The sequence below is a fragment of the Carex rostrata genome, chromosome 3 (genome assembly GCF_964058835.1).
Source record: "Carex rostrata chromosome 3, lpCarRost1.2, whole genome shotgun sequence".
NCBI classification, from domain to species: Eukaryota; Viridiplantae; Streptophyta; class Magnoliopsida; order Poales; family Cyperaceae; genus Carex; species Carex rostrata.
In genome coordinates this window covers 11,654,480-11,670,362 of record NC_135920.1, presented here as the reverse complement: position 1 = coordinate 11,670,362, position 15,883 = coordinate 11,654,480, and the positions used below count along the sequence as shown (strand labels likewise).

General features: G+C 34.4%; 2 protein-coding genes across 3 annotated transcripts; one reads left to right on the top strand and one right to left on the bottom strand.

The window, feature by feature from the left end:
• Positions 1-237: 237 nt before the first annotated feature.
• On the top strand, positions 238-7,356 carry LOC144551503 (uncharacterized). Its single transcript, XM_078299476.1, has 13 exons — positions 238-484; positions 3,148-3,259; positions 3,389-3,501; positions 4,056-4,381; positions 4,981-5,056; positions 5,366-5,452; positions 5,631-5,711; positions 5,816-5,848; positions 6,270-6,323; positions 6,433-6,474; positions 6,690-6,768; positions 6,874-6,944; positions 7,029-7,356. Exons 1-13 carry the CDS (start codon positions 320-322, stop codon positions 7,170-7,172), a joined length of 1,383 nt encoding a protein of 460 aa, XP_078155602.1. The 5' UTR covers positions 238-319; the 3' UTR covers positions 7,173-7,356.
• On the bottom strand, positions 7,246-12,628 carry LOC144551502 (uncharacterized). 2 transcript variants are annotated; one of them, XM_078299475.1, is made up of 7 exons: positions 12,419-12,577; positions 11,659-11,910; positions 11,434-11,577; positions 10,818-10,975; positions 9,819-10,335; positions 8,898-9,006; positions 7,455-7,775 (listed from the first exon to the last, which is right to left on the bottom strand). In XM_078299475.1, the coding sequence occupies exons 1-6, from the start codon at positions 12,515-12,517 to the stop codon at positions 8,938-8,940; spliced, it is 1,239 nt and encodes a 412-aa protein (XP_078155601.1). In that variant the 5' UTR covers positions 12,518-12,577; the 3' UTR covers positions 7,455-7,775; positions 8,898-8,937. The 2 variants fall into 2 exon arrangements, with proteins under 2 accessions (XP_078155600.1, XP_078155601.1); XM_078299474.1 differs by lacking the exon at positions 8,898-9,006 and having other exon boundaries at positions 7,246-7,775; positions 12,419-12,628.
• Between the last annotated feature and the right edge of the window lie 3,255 nt (positions 12,629-15,883).

Genomic DNA, 15,883 nt, shown 5'->3' with positions numbered 1-15,883 from the left:
CAAGCGACCAACTCTAATTGATCACTCAATTCAACCTATGTAGACATATATTAGTGCTGTCATTGTCGCTTACTTCCACAGGCACTATCTTAATAAAGCTCTGTCACAATACTATTAACCATTAGGCACTCCACTAAGCAACTAAAGTCTCCACACTCATCTTCTTCAGTTTCTTCAAAGGAAGGCCCTCCTTTGTCTTTACTTCAATTCATGCCAATCACTATCTTCAAACATATCACATAAATACACATACACATATATATGTCTGAGATTCACTCATAAGTATCAAGATATATTATACCATTTATGCAGTGTGAAGATGAAAGACCAAGGAGAGTTGGTGCACTTGTTTGTTTCAGTCTTTATGTTTCATTTTGCGGCATATATGGTGATCCCGGCAACCACCGATATTACCATGGAAGCATTGTGTCCTGGTCGGAATGAATGTTCTCTTGCCATTTATCTTACCGGCTTCCAACAGGCGGTACATAACCCTCTAATTAAATTTTTATATTTTTTTTTACTACTTGAAAACTGTCCTCTGTGTTGTGTTGTGTTGTTTTGCAACATTTTAATGGGTTAATTATAACTAAAATCTTGTTGAGTTTGCAAAAACATCAAAGAGATACCAATATCAGGTATCAGTCGATGCATTTTCCTCTTAGTTTTTCATATTAAAATTTATCAGTCAATTTCTCATTTTCAAAATTCGAAATTAGAACTTTCATGCATATATTGTTTTCTTATCTGACGAATAAACAATCCATAAACTAGTTAAAGTACTTGGCAGTTTGCTCCTAAGTATAGGGAGAAGCAAAATTAATTAATTACAATAGACAAGGAAATGTTTAGTGCCTACCAACTACTGTCTATATAACCATTCACTTATCTGTTAATTAATAACGACTACCTAATTAATTTTAATAACTACATAATTAATGTTAATAATGGAAGAACTAATTTTATTATTTTTAAATAGTCATTGCTGATAAAAAAAAATATATATTATTATCTTTTATTGTTAATAGTTGTATGATTTCAGAGTACTTGTTATTAACATATAAACATACGGTCGACGCTAAGGTGGACAGCCTAGGAAAATGACAGCATAGAAGCAGAGACTACATCATATTCCCCAAGGAAAATGACAACTCAGAAGACTACTTAACATGTAATTCAAGCTAGGTTGTAATCTTTCATGACCTTCATGAAAGGAATTGATTTGATTTGATTTGATTCTTTCTGTTACTTAATTTATCTGCTAGTAACGGGTAAACATTTTAAGAGAGTAGTTTTGGATTCATGCAGCGCACATATATACTATAGAATTAAAACAACGCTGCATGAAGCCAAAATTGCTCTGTTAAAATATTTGCCCCCAGATAATGTCACATAAGTCCTTTTATTATGGTTATATTGCTTAATTTGGAACTCAAGTTCTAGGGGTGTCAATGATACCCTTTTAACCGTTTACTCGACCTGTACTGTATTCGATAAGGCGGGTATGGGTTAAGTTTTTTTTTCGTTAGCTTATTGGGTATGGGTATGGATAAGGATTTTTTTCCGTTAACTAAACGGGTAAGGGTACGGGTAAAGGCTATTTCGTTCCCGTTACCTTATAGGGTAATTATACAAAATATAATAATATGATAATGTTTGAGAAATAATTAGTGAGTATTTTTGTTATTTAGTGTATTGTTTTTGTTGCAAGAAAAATATTAAACGTATTACTTTTATTTGCATGTCTTGTTCTTTAATTAAATAATTGAATTTGTCGGAAGATATATTCTTATTTTTTAATTCTCTTGTTTTATAAAAAAAATATAATTTAGTTGAAATTGATTGTACATTTATTTTTAATTTTATTTTTTATTAGTAATGTCATTGCGAAATAAATGAGTTTTGATGTTCTATTTGTAAAATATAATAAAACTAATTATTATAGTATTATTCGCTATTCATTCACTACTGTTTCGTTATCCAATAATTTTAACGGATAAGGGTATGGTAAAGTAAAATCAATTCTTAATGGGTAAAGAGTAGGATATGAATAATGTCATTCTTAATGGATATGTGTATAAAAATGCTTCCACTCTATCCATATCATACCCATTGACACCCCTAACAAGCTCTGAAAGTTATATAATACTTTACTTGTTGGTAATGAAAGTTGCTTTTGGAGCTAACCTAACAAAAGTGACTTCAGAAAAGAAAGGATAATACTATTTGTTTGGCCATCTAGAAAATGGACATGCTCTAGTGCTTTAATAAAGGTCCTTCAGGAAACATATAATTGGTTAAGATAAAACATGAATCATAAATTCAAAATCTTATATGCAGGGGAAAAAACTAGAAGATTTAGATTGGAAACGCCGAAATATAAAATAAAAAAATGTTTAATGTATGGTAGGTGAGATTTGAAAAGTCTCCACAACCATAATATGAAATTATAATCACTAAGTTACAACCATAATATGAACTATATACAAATTTAACAAAAATAATTTAATTAAATTTCAAACATATATTTAATTTTTGTAAAATCATAGAGGTAATTAAGCACTTTTTGAGGGGTGGGGGTGCTATACTGTGCACTGACAAGCCCGTGCAAGAGGTTTACCAGTATCTGATAAACTGGCTTTTCATCATGTTTTACTATCTTTTGATTTCCTGTTATTCTGCATTTTTTCTCATTTTTTTCTTTCTATATTTTTTAGCTAGGCACTGGTATTCAAACCTTTTGAACCGCCAGCTTCTGTTTTTAGATTGTACTTTATTTTAGACACTTGGCTACCTGCTTATTTTCTTTCTGGATACTACATCACTGTAACATCCTTTTCATCAATAAAATGGGGGCTTGACCCCTATTTTTTACTCAAAATAGAATAAAGGTGGGATTTGGAGAGGGAGAGGGGAGACCACTTGTCTTTTGAATTGTTGTTATCTTCACTGATTAACACAATTAAAACGAAATAAATATTTATTACAATAAAGTCTATATTTATTTTTCAGTAAGGTTGTCCTCAGATATCCGATGGTTAAAATCAATTTATTATATATTTTTATAAACAAATGGTAGCTGGAGCAATATTTAATATATGAATATGCATATCAAACACATAAATCAATTTTTTTTTTTTTGTGCAGGTGACAGGACTCGGGGCCCTCATAGTAACACCTCTTGTTGGTAATCTGTCCGATAAGTACGGTCGAAAGGCTTTACTTATGCTTCCAACAACAATCACTGTTTTACCATTAGGTACACAAGGAAAAAAGTTATGACTGGTTATCTTGATTTTAGGCATTTTGAGTAATTTCATTTTGTTGTAGTTCATCAAATTTACATCCTTGGGAAAAAATTGCAATTCCTTTTTCCTTTCAACTGCAGCTATATTGGCTTACAACCAGGGCAGCGAATTTGTTTATGCATATTTTGCGGTCAAGATGTTCGCCGGGATGTTTTCAGATGGATGTATGCAATGCCTCTCACTTGCCTATGTGGTAATTTCTCAATTTTCTTGAATGTTTAAACTAATGAACCAAAATTCAAAAAGATCAAATTATTTTATCAAGTCCTGAATCAACTGTTAGGTCAATTTGTGACTTCTTTTAGTTTCCAACTCTAACAATGCATTAGGACTTGGGTACTTGAAAGGCCATAAATTGTGCTAAAATAATTAGGCTTAGGCTTTTTTATTTCATTAGTGAACTTACACGTGTGCATAATGACCGTCTAAGCTTTTAGTTGATTAAAAAATTTCTAATATAAATGTTGAACTAATTAGGCTTTTTGTGAGGAAAACAACTCCAAAACCCTACTGGCATAACAACTGTAAAGCACAGCAGGCCTTGCGGTAGAAGGTGTCCTGTCTGCCCAAATTTCTGATGTGTACACTATATTAACATGCTTGATATATAGTTTTATACTAAATTTGAATCTGAACTGTGCTGGTATTATGCTTATCAATCATACTGTCTATAAAGCAATGTGATAACATGACAATCAATTCCAGGTATTCTCCATGTTTTATTATTTTTAACTCATATATACTCAGGCTGACAAAGTGTGTGAGCGCCGTCGTTCGTCTGCCTTTGCCTTGTTACTAGGTGTTTCCACTGCTGGATTCGTGTGTGGCACTGTCCTTGCGCGTCTCCTCCCCGTGTCCTCCACTTTTCAAGTCGCTGCGGTTGCCGCCATGGCCACAGCAGTTTATGTGAGACTGTTCCTAGAGGAATCAAGTACTTGTGTAGTACAAGATGATGATGAGAGCACTAAGCCTCTCTGTTCAACTTCTTCCTCGGATGAGGAATCATACCCGAGGCTTACTCTTTTGAGGAAGACGCCATCTTTTTCTGAGATGATTAGCCTTATTACCAGCAGGTGATACTTCCATTCTTCTTCTTTTTCTTAATTGTGAGATCAGAGAGAGAGAGAGATTAGTTCCTTTGTACCCGTAAGATATCAAAGGTACCTTATATTCTTGTAGATTGAGAAACATGAACATCTATCACTAGAAATGTCAGACATGTTCCCAGGAAACAAAGCATAGAGTATGTTTTATTCCCCAATTCTGTGAAAAAAATGCTAAATCTGTCCATTCTTTTATCAACTTTTCAATCTAAATGAACAAACTAGCATGTTGTTCAGGAAGGGTAGTTTGGGCAGTTTGGAATATTGGGATTTGCATTATTTGTTTTTCAGGATAGAATAAATATACTGAGGTTTCACAGATAACTCTTTTGTCCTTCAAAATTTTAGCCAAGTAACAATGAGAGTTCAATCAAGTAGTAATCAATGCAGTGCAAAACATGTAGTTGTATCTATTAGTTAAAATTTCAGAGGCTAATTCTGTTTGCAAGCCAAAAAAAAAATGAAATTAATTTGTTCAATGTTAACATATGATCAATGAAACTAAATATATATTTTTTTTTTGCTTCAAAATTATTTTAATCATCTGAAAGCCATGCAAATTTATGTAGCTTGACCTTATCAAGAGCTGCGGTAATTGCCTTCTTTCACAGTTTGGGGGAAAATGGCCTTCATACTGCTCTATTGGTATATCCTTCCTGTAATATAATCCTCAATAAATAACATGCTGACATGAGCTTGATTTTAAACAACTGCCCTGTTGCTTAAGTTTCTATTTTTTATTTTTCCAAAGTTGCTTCTTTCAGTTATCGATAGGTGACATATCTCTTTTTTTTTTCTTATTACAAAAGTTCCAAGTCCTTGCACCAGAAAAGCTTTTAAACTGTTATTGTTTTCTTCACCTATTTTAAAAAAATATCGATTGGTTTCTTTTTCAGTTCTGATAAGATTTTATTCATAAATCTAATCATGGGTACTGCTTCTTCTTTATATCAGTACTACCTGAAGTCGCAATTTCATTTTAGCAAAGATCAATTTGCCGATTTGTTGCTTATCATCGGGGTTGTGGGGACATTCTCACAGGTAAACTCTAAAATTAACAGTCTTCTTAGCCTTTCTTCTAGTAATATCTTGTAGAACTGAACCTTGTTAAAATGGCACATTTCATAAAAAGTATTGCACCCAAATGGCAAAGACTTGCCACACTAAGAGTAACACAAAAGACTATCAATTTTATCTGACAAGCTACTTTATTTTGCAGCTTACTTTGATGCCCTTCTTAGCCCCAAGGATTGAAGAAGAGAAGCTGCTAACTGTTGGTCTCTTTGCAAGCTGTGCCCATGTAACTTGTTTCTCTTTCTCAAATATCTACTCTATTTTATTTTAGGTGAAAAATTATTTGATTCTCTGATGTAGTCTGAACACAGTTTGTGGCATTTTTTGCAGGTCTTTTTGTATAGCATTGCTTGGGCCTACTGGGTATTTTTTCTATCTGATATTTTACATAGTTTCATTTCTTTTGTCTCGTTTGAGTGTTGATTGAGTTTATTAGCACATATGTAATCAATTGAGGTAGCATCAGTTTATATACCACCACTTGTCTTGTCCCGACTGGTCTGGCATGGGACTTCGCTGAATAATCGGTCTGGTCCAAGAACTGAGACCAAACTTGAGATGTTACATCCTAGTTAATTTCATTTTTTTCCTTTTCAAGTCTCGAAGTTTCTTGGGAAAGTTCCTTAAGTTTTGAAGTGACAATTAAAGAATAAAGTTGGTAGGGACAGATTTCGGCTTTAAGCGCCTATATATGCCCCATATTACTCATGATCAAACCATTCCATTAGCACATAATTTTGTGACTACTTTATGCTTTTAGCTTTGAACTTTATCATTTTTGTAGGTGCCTTACTTAGCTGCAACTTGCGTTTTGCTGAGCATTTTTGTGAACTCTTGCGTAAGTCAATTGTTAATTAATGACCTTGGTTTCACTGCTGTCCTTATACCTCGTAGAAGAAACTTATATGTTTTTTCATTATATATATATATATATATATATTGAGCAGATCAGGAGCATAGTATCGAAAAAGGTTGGATCCTTTGAACAGGTATATAAAAATTTTCATTCTCATTTTATGGAAGTGTGTGACCTTCTTTCCCATTTTCTTAAAGACTGAACCAAACAGTGGTTCTACAAATTCTGAGCTGTTAGACATGAAAAGGCAGTTCACAAATGAATTATCAGTACTTAAAATCCATTCGCTCTTTATTTTCTGCAATACTTATGTGCATTACTTACATTTTATTACATTCGACCTTTCAGGGAATGGCTCAAGGATGTATTACAGGAGTGAGTTCATTTGCAAGTATCATTTCTCCTCTACTCTTTACTCCTCTTACAGGTTAGTGTTTCATCCCTCTTTGTCGTTCAGGTGAAATTTTGATCCATCAAAACACCTATCTCAACATGACTGATTTTTTTTTTGTTCTTTAATTTCTTTTTTCAGCATGGTTCTTATCAGATAATGCTCCATTCCACTTTAAAGGATTTAGTATCATGTGTGCCGGATTTGCATCTGTAAGCAGTACCTAATGTCCTATGTTGGTAATGTAAATCTTTTGTTTCTACTGATTGAACTTTTTTTTTTTGGTTTTTGCTCAGCTCACTGCACTGGTAACGAGCATAACAATTCAGACAGGAGAGTTGACTACAAATGATGGTCTAACTTGTGCTGGAGAAGAACAAAACTCAAGCTCAGAACAACTTTCCCCAAATAATCAAACTGTGGAAGGGACCATTATATAGAGTACAGACACCAAGCTGCTTTTGAGGTTGTTATTAAAAATCACCTTCTAAGCACAGACTGTATTCACATCAATAGTTAAAAATAGAAACCAAGATGTATAGCTACAGGTTTCTATGATAGGTTGTAGTTGTGTAAGCAGAGTAAGAATTAACAGTTCATGATCAAGCAAGATTACTGTTAAGCTACTCGACTCTAGCAACTAATCTCTAACCAAAACTGAAAAATGAAAGTTCAACTGATTAACTGTACAAAAAAGCATTGCTGAGACTGGTCAAAAGGGTGGCAACAGTCATTTTTCATATATGAGAGAGTCCCAACTCCTTATTTCAACCAAGCATGTTTTATGTACAACTCATTAAATTAAAGCCCCAAAAGGGGTATTAATTAACTCTGCAATCACCAGGCCCCTCAGAGCTTTGGCCACTGTTCTCCTCAGATGAATCATCTCCATTTGCCATCTGCACTATTAAATTGATCAAATCGGAGTTGCTAGGTTCAAATTCATCGTCATCCCTCCTTTGCCTCCGCATTGCCAAAACCTGTGCTATCAAATCCTCCGGCAACGCAAATCGCCACAATCTGTTTCTTCTCTTGTGCTTCAGCTGCCAAATTTTTAACCAACATAGCTATATCAATATAAAAAAAAATGCTAAATGTTACTCTCTTACTGGTAAAGTTGCTTCATATTGATGCACTGTCTAATATTGTTTGATTAATACATAGCCCATAATGTCTAATCCACCTAGAATGTTTCATTAGTACCTAAATATGTGTATTTGTATCATTTAGGTCCTTGCTGTCATCTTTCAATCAAACAATGGACAGAAATCAAAGCATAAGTTGATTGAGCATTTGAGAGGAGATCTTTCAGTCAAAGGGAATAATGCAATGCACATGTCTTGACAAGGATTATTTTCCATCTTTTTTACTTTTACAGAATGGCACAAACCTAAACCTAATGATTTTAATGTTAAGTACCATAATGGAATTTCCAAAATTAATGGCTAGATATAAAGAGCATATCAATGTCAACCTCATATTAGCGGAGTGATATTCAACTTGATGTCATATTAGCAGACCATTACACATGAGCAGGATATAGAAAGAAGGAAAAAAAAAATAAAGAATGAAACTAGTAAGATCAACCAAATGGTACAATCAGACAAGTTATCAAGGTTAGAACAAAAAAAAGCTAGGCACTTCTGGCAAAAAAAATTGTTTGGGAAATAAAAAGATAAAAATCAAAATTTAAATTGGAGAATTTAAGTTAAAAAGAAAATTGAAAACAAAACTGGACTTTAGAAGTCCAGCCATAAATTTCAAACTCCAGCCAAACTTTGACAATTTGAGAATTGGCATTGAGGAAGTTTTGAAAACAAGAACCAGACTATGAAAATAGGGCCATAGATCTAAAATTCCCTGGTCACAGATACAAATTTAAAGTGATGACACGGTTTAAAAAAAAAAAAACATTACAGAAGAAAGTCTGGTCTGAATATATAGGCCGAACTTTTGACGTCCACTCCTTGTTTTCAAGTTTCAGTTCTCATTGATTTATTTTTTCAAAAACAAAAAATTTCCAAAGGTCCCACTACGTTGTTAACTAGTGCTTTTACATGAGTAAGATTAATGAAAAGGATACAGATTGGAATGGTATGACTAGTAACAAAGCAACGCTTATAATTAGCAAACAGCTGAAAACTTTTGATCAGGTAGAAAACTACATTGATTCCGTGGCACCTTCAGAAAAACAAAGGAGACCTTCTAAAGAAAGTATAAAAGCATCTGCAAGTGACCACTGTCATTCTGAAACTTATAGGAGTGGTACGTTAACTGTCAAATAAGCAATTACAATAGTTCAATCAGGTCCCTTGATACTATAATATGCAGAAAAACCAATTAAATTTCCATTTGTTAACAAAGACATTGGAATGCAACAGAGGTCTGTACTACTGCAATTTTCTGATGGAATAGGCATTTGTTAAAATTAGAACTGTGGTACCAAAGTTGGCCAGTCCGGATAGACACACTTAAATAATGAGGGGTGAAAATGTGAACCATAGTTTTTAGTCAAACTACCACAATCCATAATGGTAGAAAAATGCACATTCAACATACTATTGGGGGAATTTGTATCTAAAGTCGCAAGTATTAAAAATAACAGAAGTACCATAGTGTTCTCCATTGAAGCTTCATCCATGCAGACATTTCACAAGTATACAAATCTCATACTACATTATTACCTCTAATATAGAATACACTCAATTGCTTTCCACAGTAACAATAGAATTATTCATGTGTAGGACCAAACAAATGTGAAGTCAATAAAAGCAGCTCTTAAGCAAGCAGAGAAGAGAGGGAGAATTGGTTGTATCAAGGTACTGTTCAATTCGAGTTAGGGTAAAGAGAACTCCAAAGAACGTGAGCTTGCAAGCAGCATTTTGTATATTAAAACTATGTAAAAATTCATTTCCAATCCACTTTATTAGTGACTATGTTGAACTTCCATGGCTATTGGGCACCGGTGGCAAAATTTACACATGGTTAACAATGATTGGCAGACCTCAATGATACAGATATCTGAACTGATACGACCAGGAGGCAGTTAGCAGTTTGAATAAATGTTGTAAAACAAAGTACATTACCTCAGATGCATTTACTGGAGTTGCAGGCTCTGTCGCATTGGGGATCCATATCTTAATATCATTGTCAATTCCACTACTTGCAATCGCTGTCGCATTAGGGTGTGATTCTATACAATTCACAACATATTTGTCCCCATCAATTGCTCTCAACAACTTGGCATCACTCTTCCTCCAAATAAACAGCCGCCCACAGTCTGACCCACTTGCAACATACTCGCAATTTGGCCCAAAGAAACTCACCCCCTTTACAGTGTCACAATTTCGATGCCCTTCAAAAACCCTAGGACCTTCAGAATCAGTATCGGACCCTTCTCTGTTTGGCCCAAGCCAGGAGTCGGGCCCCAATCCTTGTCCCTTCTGAAAGAGGTAGATGTTTTCATCATTATATGATGTTAATAACTCCCCGTAGTGAGAAAATGCTAGGCCAGTTATTCCAAGGTGGTCTTCGCCAATAAGATGAGCTGGGCAAAATAAGTTGACTGGCCGGCCAATATCAGTTGAAGCATCCCATTTATATCTGTGAGTGACATGTTATTAATAACATGCCAAAAGGTCTAAAGAACTTCAATATAGTTCTTAGTGTTGCGTGCTATTAAACCAGTTTGATACTTGTTACAAATGATGCAATTATTATTATATTGATGCAGCAAACAACAAATTTTCATATTTCAAACTCTCAATAGGCCAAGCGAAACCTACCATTTGCACATTCTATTGACAAACCAGACTATTGTTTTTTTACAATTGCATGTAACACCCAAGTTTAAGGTAATACACAATTTCTACACACTATTTGAACAGCAACTTTGTTCTTTAAGGTAAAAAATTTAGTCCAATTATATTTTGATTGACATGAACTTATTTTTACAGTTTGGTAATAATTGCAACTAACATACAGAAAGTCAGGTGTTTGTGAGATATGCAGAATGTTCATTGCCAGAGTAAAAAATTGGTATTGGAAAAACAACATTATCAAATGAATTGAGTAATTTAAGGTACCTTCGAATATCGTACATGCGAGCATACTCGTCAGTACCACCCACCACGAATAGATTTGGGTCTGTTGGATCGATTGTGATGGCATTTAGGTGGATAATTGATGTTTGGTTGTTCTTGCATGTCAACAATTTTGTTGGTGTCTTTGATCTCAAGTCAAACTGTGTGCAATAAGTGAAATAATTTTCTTAATCAATTTTAAATGTAAATGTATTTCATCAAAAAAATTAAATGTAAATGTACTAAACAAGGTTTTCAATTTCTTGCTAAAAAACTAGTTTAGTTTTAAAAAAAAAAACATTCATGGGACTCTACTAGTCCTCAGTTATGCAATTAAGTAACAAAGATTCAAAAAAAGAAAAAATAGTAACACTTGAGACCCAAACTGGTAGCAACTGGTTTGCATTTGGACAATTTGATAGTAGAAGTTAATCTTAGTAGATCCAGTAACAGACTATATTTAAAACCTTCAAGCAAACTAAACTTAATTTTAACCACAACCAGTAACCAGTATTACACATAATTAACTATGTTACATAATACAGATGAGATTTAGGCACATGAAACTTCAAAATAATATCTATATTTTTTTTTTACTTTAAATTGGTAAGGAACTTACATGCTGTACCAAACCATCTTCACCACAGCAGTAGAATATGTAAGGACTACCTGGCTCTATAGCCAACTTGTGGGCCCGTCCCTCATGTACTCCTAGCAATGTTGTGCGCACCTTACCGCCTTCTAATATCTTTAATTGTCTAACCTGGAACATGACAACACAGAATCTGATTGATGCCTAAAACACTAAGATTATCATTGAAAACTAATGGAGCTTAGGAATTACCTCTCCATCAGCAGCACAAGTGACCATGACCCTATCATCGGTGAAGGGCATAAATCGGGCCTGAAAAACATTATTTGAGTGGCCTGAATGGAACTGATGTTTGACAGTGCCGGCATCCCAGTCCCACAAAATAATCTGGCGGTCATCCGACCCCGATGCAAGAATAGTCCCGTCAGAATTAAAACTCACTGTGTTCACACAACCTCCATGTTTATCAAGCCTTCTGTAATTCCTGAGTCGCATAATCAGAGCCTGCATGATTCATGCATCAGGTGGATGCATCATAGTTTTCCCAATGGAAATAAAGGCATAGTTATTTTTACCTTTTTTTCAGAAAAAAAAGGAAAAGAAAAGAACCTCAAAAGGTCACTTCAAAATATGAAACTTCAGGTTAACTAGATGGTGCTAAAATAAGAGATTATTCTCGAGATGTACACTATCTTTTTATCTCTTTGATCAAATACTAGCATTTTCATCATATGATCTCAATCAATTTGAAGAAAAGCTATGCTTCTATTATTAGTTCATGTCTTACTCAACAAAACAAAAATCCCAACATTGCTCCAGCCTTAAACCTCGTTGTACTCATCTCCCAAATTTACTATAAAAATGCATTTTGCCATAACACCCTAACAACTAGAAAAAGATGCTAAGTCTAACCGATCAGATCAAGCAAGCGGGAAATCAAAAGAAAAAAAATCCCAGAAAGTGTCTTAGCGAATCAACAATTGGCAAAAAGGTTGATAAGTAACATAATAACCTCAGAACCCCCAACGCGACGAGCGAAGCATCTAGACGATAAAACCCCATCCTCTCGCTTCCATAGATCGACGACCGCCGATTTCGCGCCAGTTTCCATCGCCAATTTTACCAATTTCTAGTGGCTACTGCGATTGATCGAGAAGACGATCGGAGTCGGAATAGGTAATACCCTGTTAATTTATCTGTCTAAATCTACCGCCCACGGGCAGTAGGAATCCGGATCTCTACGGTAACTCAAATTTTGATTTCAGATCCAAACTGTTCGATCAGAATCCGGGCGAATCCGGTCAGAGGTGGAATGCTGGGGTCTCTTTATTTTCATGTCGAAGCAGATCGGACGGTTTGGATCCAAATTCCAAATTTGAGCTACTGTAGGGGTTAGGAATCTACGGGCAGCAGACAATTCTGCTTTGGGTAACTGGTTGGTAGGCCCCAAATTTGGGTTTTGACCACGTGTCAGTGATTAAGGTATAAACCACCGAGTGCGTATCCTCTGAGATATCTCAACTTTTGCGTGACCGACGTGTCCGGTGCCTATTCGGGGGTGATGTAGGGGGTCAGTGTCATGTGGGCTTTGAGATTCGTGCAGAACGTCTTTAAACGGTTAGGATTTTCCATAAAGTCACGCAAAGTTTGAGATATCTAAGAGGATACGAATTCTAAACCACCCCCGGTGGGCAGAGATCTGGGTTTGGCATCTCTCTTATGATCCAGGCGCGAATATTTGTGGCTGATGGAACATATTTAATATGTGATGGCTCATTGAAATTTAGGACCGATATCTTAACACAACTGCTTTTTTTTGTCAGGTAAGTAAGAGCAACAGAAGCGAATGTTTACTACTGGCGCAGAGAATCCTTACAAGTAAAACAATAGGCTTTCGATTTGGTGCCCGAAACCAGAAAAGCACGGTCACACCGTGACACAGTCAATACTCAATAGAGCCTCCACAGCGCGGAGTGGACGGATGACTGGATGAGGCCGTATATATTTAAAAGTCATGCTAAATCTCATGATAAAACCATCTAGAAAAATTCAATGGTTTTGACACTCCCTGAATCTACTTTCTGTTTTTCTTTATACATTAACATATGTCATCTGGCAGTTTAGTGAAAAACGGGAGACCGGTTGGCTTGTGTTTGAAAGTTTCGTAGATATTTGATGTGAATTTAACCCCTAACATCTCGCCCTAGATCTATTCATTTCATTCGTGGTAGGCTGGTAGCCACTACCAAGTTTTCAAAAAAAAAAAAAAAATTAAAAAATATCTCATAACGTATATTTTATATATTGCACTAGAGTAGAAAAAAATTTCTGTTATTTTGATCTCGTACTGTGATCAAGTTAATTTTTCACGTTTCGTGTCATACTCTGATTAAAATATTAAAGAGTGGTCATGGCATGCGAATGATCACGCCACGTGAGTCACGTCGTGCCTAAACATGCTGTGATCATACATGCCTCGTGTGACTCGCGTGACCACTTAATCATAATTTAAGTTAGTTTATTCAAGATTCACCATTTAATCAACATCTAATAGTCCTAATTACACGTGACTCGTGTGACTACGTGCCGTGTCATGACTAGATCTTTCACGTGACGTGTCGTGCCGTGTCAAAATTTCAAAAGATAGTCACGACACAAAACACATGAGTCATAACACGTATCTAACATGCGTACCGTAACCATGATGGAGCTGACTCCGCCGTGCCATTTTTCCCACTCTATATTTCACAATGCATAATAATTGTACGTATTGATAATACACATTTGCTATTTTGCATATCTTGACTCATTAATTAGTGGGTCACTCTAAAATATATATGTTAATGGAGTTCCTTAATTCTTAAAGGTTATGATTGTCTTAATTCTCACACGATAAATAGAATATGATACTTCCTATAGGTTCCTTGTCCATATTGATCCACTCAGCTTGATGCAGATTATTCTACAACGTTTATATAGAGTAGCAGGGTTCAAATGCATCGTATCTTTCATGCTTTAATTGTGTCTCACGTTATTAATTATTTTCATTTTATAAATCTAAACAGTCAATCAAAACAGTTCAACATGATTTTCATATTGAAATATATATGTTTGAAGAATAAATTTTATATTTTCTGAAAAAAAAAATTAATAGGTACAAAATCACTTTTTTTCAATAGATTCTATGGACCATTCAAAAAGAATAACATTATGTCTATATAAAAGTATTAAAAAATCACAAAAATAAATAATTTAATTCAATCATATTTAATATAAAAATCATATTAAGTGGTTCGAATCAACTATTTAGACATCAAGTATTTGAACCCTACTCCTATATATAATTGCTTGTCTTTTTTGTTAGTACGAATAATATTGTTTGTTTTTGACAAACAAAAAGTGCAACAAGATCAACATCAAGTTTTGATTATATCTATTTAATTTATTTTTTACGAGAATCAGATTAACTAACTTTGGTTTAGTATTTAACTTAAGCTTCCGCACTTAAAAACTTGGATGTTTTTCATTGTTAATATTTGCTCCTTATTGATAGATATGTAGGAGAACTAGTTAGAAAATAAAATTAGAAATACCAATACCTCAAAAATTACAAACAAGAGTATGATTTGGGATGTATCAGGGTTGGTTCAGGCAGGGCGGGACCCATGTTGTTCCAGACACGGTATACTAAATGAATACGATATGTCACATTACGTTACGTTCGTATTTCTATAAGATTAAGATAGTTTAGTATGTCCAATACATAAGGGCAAAATTAGAAAATTATTCCAATGAGTTTCTCTCATAAAATGAAATTATATAATACTTATTCATCTCCATATCTCAATTTTCTGATTTTACCCCCACGTATTGAGCATACTAAACCATCTCAATCTTATAGAAATATGACTATGTCTACCCTCTGAATTTTAAAATTTATCCCCCCTCCCTCTTTGAAAATTAGTTTGCCTCTCCTTGGACCGAGTTTTTGTCCGAATCGGACCGATTTTCTCATTGATTTGGGATTTGAGGTTTCTTATGTCAAGATATGAAGAAAGAATTGGATTTCACAGTAAAGTAGACCAATAAGAAGGATTAATATGAACGGCGAGGTCAAGTAGAAGCATGGGTTAATAGTTAATGAGCTGCCTTATTAGTTAATGGGCTGTGTTTAATTTTCTGTTTTAACTGTGTGAATTTTTTGCTCAACTGATTCAAAACCTCCTCTAAAAATATTAGCAGCATATTCTCTTTGTTAAATTATTCAAATGACAGTAGTAAAATTGTAACTAGGGTTTTCCGTTAAAATTATTTATGTTATAAATACATCTCGTTGTAATCTGTTATGAGACAAGAAAGAATAAATAAAATCCATTTTACAAGTTCATCTTCTTCCTCAGAATTTTTAGAACCATTAATTGATTTGGTTCATTTCTGTATTGTCTTGTCTATTTTCTATACTAATTAATTTGATTAA

Excerpts from the sequence above, each read along its gene's own strand:
- LOC144551503 (XM_078299476.1), top strand. The coding sequence starts at position 320 with ATGAAAGACCAAGGAGAGTTGGTGCACTTGTTTGTTTCAGTCTTTATG. Across the intron at positions 5,849-6,269 it reads GCATTGCTTGGGCCTACTGG|GTGCCTTACTTAGCTGCAAC; the intron begins GTATTTTTTCTA and ends TCATTTTTGTAG. Across the intron at positions 6,769-6,873 it reads ACTCTTTACTCCTCTTACAG|CATGGTTCTTATCAGATAAT; the intron begins GTTAGTGTTTCA and ends TTCTTTTTTCAG.
- LOC144551502 (XM_078299474.1), bottom strand. The coding sequence starts at position 12,517 with ATGGAAACTGGCGCGAAATCGGCGGTCGTCGATCTATGGAAGCGAGAG. Across the intron at positions 10,976-11,433 it reads AAGATGGTTTGGTACAGCAT|TTTGACTTGAGATCAAAGAC; the intron begins GTAAGTTCCTTA and ends TATTGCACACAG. Across the intron at positions 10,336-10,817 it reads CGCATGTACGATATTCGAAG|ATATAAATGGGATGCTTCAA; the intron begins GTACCTTAAATT and ends TGTCACTCACAG.